Below are 6,392 nucleotides of genomic sequence, written 5' to 3'. Positions count from 1 at the left end.
GGGGGGGGGGGGGGGGGGGGGGAATGTTGATAACAGAGAAAAATGCAAAAACAGATACAGAACTTTATAGGAAACAGAAAAGTGAAGGTCGTTTCAACTTTTTTTTTTTTCTTTCTTTTCTGTTTATTCCCCCATGCTCTGTAATGGCTCTGTATTAGAACAGACACACATGTTTCCCCTGTTTTCCGAGAAGCTCGGGTCTCTCATAGTTTAACCGTTTAAACACACCTACTTCTACGTGCATTCACGTCTGCACGTCTCTAAACTAAACTTATATTTTCTATTCTCTGTTAATGTATTCTTTTCCGTTTTTATGCTAATCGAATGGTCTTTGATTTGCAAATTTGCATGATCAATCTCGTGAGGAAACTAAATTAAAGTCATGCAATGAATTCCTGATCATAAACATTGGTCCAAATTCTCCATTCTCCCAAATTGCAATTATCAAGGAAAAAACCCCATGAGGTGCATGATCATGATCTTCCTTTTGGATTTGTTGGGTATACCAGTCTAAACCTGGACCGTCCATCTTTACTAATTGGCAACGACATGGGACGGAGACATGGAACTGTGCATGGCAAGTCACCTTTCATATTTCAATCTTTCCATGTCAACAGTCCAAGGTTTCTTGGTTGGAATATGACTTCTTAATGATTAACAAAGGGTTTTAGATTATTAAATAAGCTGCTTGATATTCAAAAATGGAAACCATGAAATTTGGAATGTGATAATTGTTCTATCATTTGTTGAAAAAAGTACATGCTATAAGTCCTAAACATCACCAGAACCAGAAAACAGAGCACATTAGATACCAGATTATCAGTGTCTGTCTGTCCGGAAGAATAAGCACGTCTTCTCCACTCTTCCAAAGTTTAGCCGAAGTTTTAAAATATTTGACATTCATGTCGATGAACTAATGTTAGTCCTGTAATGTTTTGACATTATTAAGTCAGTTTTACTTTGCATGTATAATTCCCATTCACTCTTTTCAGTATTGAAGCTTGCATCATCAACGAGCTACATTGTACTTTTGATTCGGAAACATTCAGAATAAAGTTTCAGTGGTTTCCTCGTAATATTTTCAAATAACAATCAAGCTATATCTTGGACGAAAAACAGAAAACTTTTGGCAATAAACAGGACACATGAGCAAAATAGCACTTTGTAATAGTGAGGAAGTGGTTTAATACAGGAAGCTAACGGCAATCACAGCCAAAAGATGCCGAAAGACCTTTTTAAGGACTCAAAGGGAAAGTTCATACATGTTGCTGCATTAAACTTTGAGCAACCAAGTTGACTCATATAAATCATCATTTCCTACACTAAACATTCAGCAGAAGGCAGCGGTCAACAGAGAGATTGGACTGTTGAGGACAGAGATCCCAGTCAAAATACAACATGTAAATACAAAAGAAAGCCCCCATCAGAAAAATGAAAGCTTCATCTGTTTCCCAATAAGACTCAGAACCTTTTGAAACTGTACAAAATCACCTTAATTCTCCATGGAATCCTATCTCATTCTTCTTTCCATATACGGCCAGTTACCCTCAACTTCAGCTCTTGCCTATCCCCACCAGAAAAGTATAGAGCCAGATTCCTTTGGATAATAAGTCCATCCTGGCTGTCACGAACTTTCCTATGACTGTCCCGGATGCTCCTGGGAATCCCCTGCCATATTAGTCTACGGCCATTGGCACCAACTTCCAAACTATAACTGAACTTTTTTGCTTCATTATCATCACCCATAAAACGTAAAAAGGCCATATAGACAGGTGCCATGCCAAACTGGAATGCCTCAAAATGCAAGCAGAACTGTTTTCCAAAACAATTAAACACCTGAACAGGATGACAGAGTTCAAAAAGTAGGTTAGGGCTTCATATCAAGACAAGATTTAATTTGACCAGAGGAATAGTAGATAAAAACATTATGATAGTTTGTATAGAAAGTTAAAAGTAGATCTACAATAAATTATTTAAAAAGATGGCAGTAGTTTGTTGCAAATAATTATGGATAACTTGTCAAATGAATCCTTCCAGAAGCATGAGATTTGCAGTTTAAAACAGGCACTAACTATAACTTGAACAGTCTGAACAGAAACCACATAATCTCCTGGCAATATAAAGAACTCAGGTGACTTAAACGGTTTTCAATTTCTTTTGAAAACTAGAAAAGAAAAATATGAGCAAAAGTTTGCGACCATGATGTTTTATCACAATTCACAAATAACTAGCAGAGAAGCATGGTAACACTTGAGCTGTCATGTACTGTAGCATAAACGAACTTACAGTAAGCATCCATGTGGCATTTTCAACTTCGTGTGGATTTGATTTGACATATCGATGATTGAAGGTACATCCATCATGCATGTCAACCTTATGATCATCCTTGAGATGTGCCACAAGGGTTGAGATGTCACCTGTAACAGAGCACTCAGACCCAGCATAGGGGCAATTGTAGGGACGAAACCGACAGTGTTGCTCATGCTTGAGCTTGCTGTAATAGGGGAAGATATCATGGCAACCTAGGTTCTGGTATTTACAAGGGAGTTCCAAGGATTCTGCAACTTTCTCCAAAGCTAAACACCTTATATTTCCAAGATCATAGCAGCATGTTGGGCAACAGTTGTGCACTCTAATCTTGCAGTTAGAACACAGAGTATGTCCATTTGGGCACTGTAATAGAAATATTGGATACAACATATAGAAATCATAACTGAATCATTTTTCCAAATTTTGATAGAAAGAGGCTAGGAACAAATTCTCTATACCATAGTAAAAAATCCCCATAAAGCCTAATCACTTAAGGACACTATAGCCAAACTATCCTTAACACCAAATGAGCCTATGTCTGACCAAAATTTCCACCCATTCAAATTGCTTTCCAAGTACATTAATTATTTTTCCATCTTCCCACCTGAGGATAACTCTCCACTGCAGCAACCAAGCTCCAAGATGATAAGATATCCTCTTGGATAGAAACAAATACCCCTTTTTTCCCTGTAACTATATGTCCATAACCCTTCAGTGCCTTGTGTTTGATTCCCTACATTTCACAGGATGCACAACCAAACATCTAACTAAATAGCGCACCACAACTAGTTCTTCGCCACCATTTCCCCCCCCAGCATACAGATATCATTTCTTAGTTCCATGCAAGCATATGAAGGCACACATATAGCCCTCACAACCAAGTAAATTAGAAAATTCAGTAATAGTAAAAACAATGAAAAAAGGGTGAAAAACAAAATACTACAAACTATATTCTTTATGGAGGAGCCCGAATAGTGTACACAGGTGAACAAACCTGGTGAATTGGTGGGTACATCAAATTTGTGCATACAGGACACTCAAGGAGTTCATAAACACCATTGTTTGAATGAATTCCATGTTTTCCAAGCAAACTAACAGGACTCTTCATCATTGTAGTATTACTCTCGGATTTTGCAGTAGCAATGTCATAATCTGCTACAGAGGGATGAGATTCAACAACTTCTTTGCAAGCACTGCCTCCAGGAGCCATTGCTGCTCCAAATCTGGTGATATCTCTAGTGAACTACTTAAATTATTTTAAGTTTATGTACTTTAGAAAGGCTTCACACTCTATTTACCTGCAATACAGGATAAATATTAGATGTCATCAGAAGAAGATATTTTAAACAAAACATGTAGCAAATTATACAATAATATGCAGTTGAACATCCAGAAGAAATAACACAAGCAGGGCAAAACATGTGAACTATTTGAAGGAAACTCAACACACTTGTTCTCACCACAAACATTAATTTTGGCAGGTCAGGGGAACTATGGCAACCAATAGTAGCTTTTTTGGTAACAAGATCAAACAAGATTAAAACCAGATTCTCATTTAAGCAGTTAAATATGTCCTGTTTCAAGAAGAGTCTCAAATCGCTAATACTCCATTCATCATATTGCAATAAAAACCAAATATTTCTCAGGTAAAATTTTTCCAAAAGCACTCAGCCATTTTAAAGAGAAATCTAGCAACAGCAAACAAAAGATACAACATTACTACATTCCAACAGGACAATCAAATATCAGGATTCAGAAGAGACTATCTCTAAAACCAAAAGAAATAGCAGTAAACTAGTAATAAATTAATATACGGTAGTTACTCTAATAACTTGATAATGTCAATCATTTCCATGGCATGATTGCATATAAACGTCCCATTTATCACATCTCAGTTTTCATGTAAGAAGCCTTCTTCCTTCTTATTTCTTGTTCTTCAAATTTCACATAGATGGAAATCAAAGTTTAAACAAAAATTTTTTTGCCATACACTTTGTGATTAGTGAAACTAGTATATAAACAGCAATAAACTATGAAACAGTATTAAGCAGGTTTATAAGCACCATTCTTCTAAGGAATAATAAATTTCCATCTTTCCAAGAGAAAGGTACACAATTCTAACGTCGGGAAGTATGTTTCAAAACTAAGATTAACTGTTTTCATTTCAGTGATAATTGCCAAGCAGGAAAACAAGAAGAAAGAAAAAGCTTATATAAAAGGGATTATTTTCCAACCAATCAAAAAATTCAGATTGCCATGCACAACAAGAACAGGCATGCTTTCATGTCTAATTCCTTCCACAAACACTCTCATAAAATGCTGAATCTTTGAGCAAGCAAAAGGAAGAATCACGAACCAAATAGAACCCAGCTTCGCCAAAAACTACCTTTCCAAAGAACATGATCATCTAAAAAAGCAGGCAACATTCCGAGGTTTTTAATGAAAATACTGCCAATTTGAATCAAATATAAAGCTGAGTAAGAAAGAAAAGAACTAGCTTTATTATTTATGCCAAATACCATCAAAAAGCAACCAAAACATGAGACAAGAACAGCATAAAAAAAAAATTTTCTCCCAAATTATAAACAAATCCACCATTTTTTAAGTTGGATTTTACCCACCAAAAAAATTAAAAATCTCCAATTTTTTATAGCTTCTAATAAAGCAACCGGAAAATGAGAGAGGGAAAAGTGAAAGGAAACAATCCCCTCTCCCACCCCTCAATGTCCAAATTCCAACAAAGTTTCCTCTTTTTCGATGCAATGTCAAAACTAAGTTTGTCCAAAAACCGACTTTCCCATTTGGATTAATTAAAACACAAACAACAGAAACAAAACAAAACAAAAACTCCTAATTTTCAAGTTTCAAACATTAACAATCAAAAGAAAAAACAAAACCAAACCCAAAGGGAAAAAAGAAATCAAATACCCAGTTGAGATTTCCAAGGTTGGTGTCTTTACACATCATTGAAATCCACAAACAAAATCTGGGTTGCGCTCAAATCTTTGAAACCAAAAAAAAAAAAAGACAGTGCCAAAGGAGCAGCGAAACTTACGGGTTTTAAACCGCACACATGGAAAAAATGGAGACTTGTTTTGCATCAAATGGTGGGCATGCTTTGCTTTGCAAATGCAAACTCGTCTGTCGTATATTTTGATAATATTGGTCTTTTATTATTATTATTATTATTATTCTTTGGGTTTTTTGGAAGTAAAATATTTTGGTTTCTGTATATGTCGTCTTTAGCACTGATTTCTTCTTGTTCCCTTCCCCCTCTCCTCTCCTCTCCTCTGCCCCAGTGGACCGATACCTCAAGGCGCACGCAACGTTTGAAAATTCGATTTTTATTTTCTTTTTAACTTTTAGCTATTAGCTCTTTCTTTTCCATTTTTACTGTCTCGTTGACGTTTACTTTTTGTGGGCACCAACTTGGTGACATCTTTTTTTCTTTTCTGTTTTTTACTATATGTGCATCGCAATGGTTGATACGTGTTTTTTTCTGTTAAAAGATTGGGTAAAATATCTCATTTTTTTTTAATTTTAATTAAACTTTTAAATAAATTTATTAATTTTTAAAATAAACATTTACTATTACCAAAAAATATAAAAATATTTTTTTATTAGTTTAAAAAATTATTATTATTATATAATTTTTTGTAAAAATTAAAAATAATAATTCAAGGAGCACGATTGTTGCTCCCCAATTTTTTTAAATTAATAAAAATTATATGATAGTAATTTTTAAAATTAATAAAGATTAAAATTATTTTTAACACCTCTAACATGCATAAACAAAAAAATTAAAAAATTAAGAAATAAGAATTAAAAAAATAATAAAATGAAAAATTACAATTACCTAATTCAACTTTTTTAGTGTCTATCATATCCAATTTAATCTCATTGAAATTGAATGACGAAGATTCATGCAAGCAATCTTAGATACAAACAAGGACCTGTGCAAGCGTAGAAGCTTATGATTTAGGTTTAGGTTTTGAAGAAAAGGAAGAGTAAAAGGCTAAAGAAAGATTGAAAGAGCAAAGTGTAAAGCGATTTAAATTTTTATCAATAGATCAATTAGATCG

General features: G+C 34.4%; 1 protein-coding gene across 6 annotated transcripts; it reads right to left on the bottom strand.

Moving 5' to 3' along the window:
• On the bottom strand, positions 1,147-5,616 carry LOC18599138 (E3 ubiquitin-protein ligase SINAT2). 6 transcript variants are annotated; one of them, XM_018122392.1, is made up of 5 exons: positions 5,366-5,616; positions 4,667-4,783; positions 3,305-3,608; positions 2,287-2,673; positions 1,147-1,836 (listed from the first exon to the last, which is right to left on the bottom strand). In XM_018122392.1, exons 3-5 carry the CDS (start codon positions 3,518-3,520, stop codon positions 1,516-1,518), a joined length of 924 nt encoding a protein of 307 aa, XP_017977881.1. In that variant the 5' UTR covers positions 3,521-3,608; positions 4,667-4,783; positions 5,366-5,616; the 3' UTR covers positions 1,147-1,515. The 6 variants fall into 6 exon arrangements, with proteins under 6 accessions (XP_017977881.1, XP_007029035.2, XP_017977883.1 ...); XM_007028973.2 differs by having other exon boundaries at positions 4,667-4,758; XM_018122394.1 differs by having other exon boundaries at positions 4,667-4,717.

This window comes from Theobroma cacao, chromosome 5 (genome assembly GCF_000208745.1).
Source record: "Theobroma cacao cultivar B97-61/B2 chromosome 5, Criollo_cocoa_genome_V2, whole genome shotgun sequence".
NCBI lineage: Eukaryota > Viridiplantae > Streptophyta > Magnoliopsida > Malvales > Malvaceae > Theobroma > Theobroma cacao.
The sequence above is the reverse complement of the archived record's forward strand: the minus strand, read 5'-3'. Positions and strand labels throughout refer to the sequence as shown.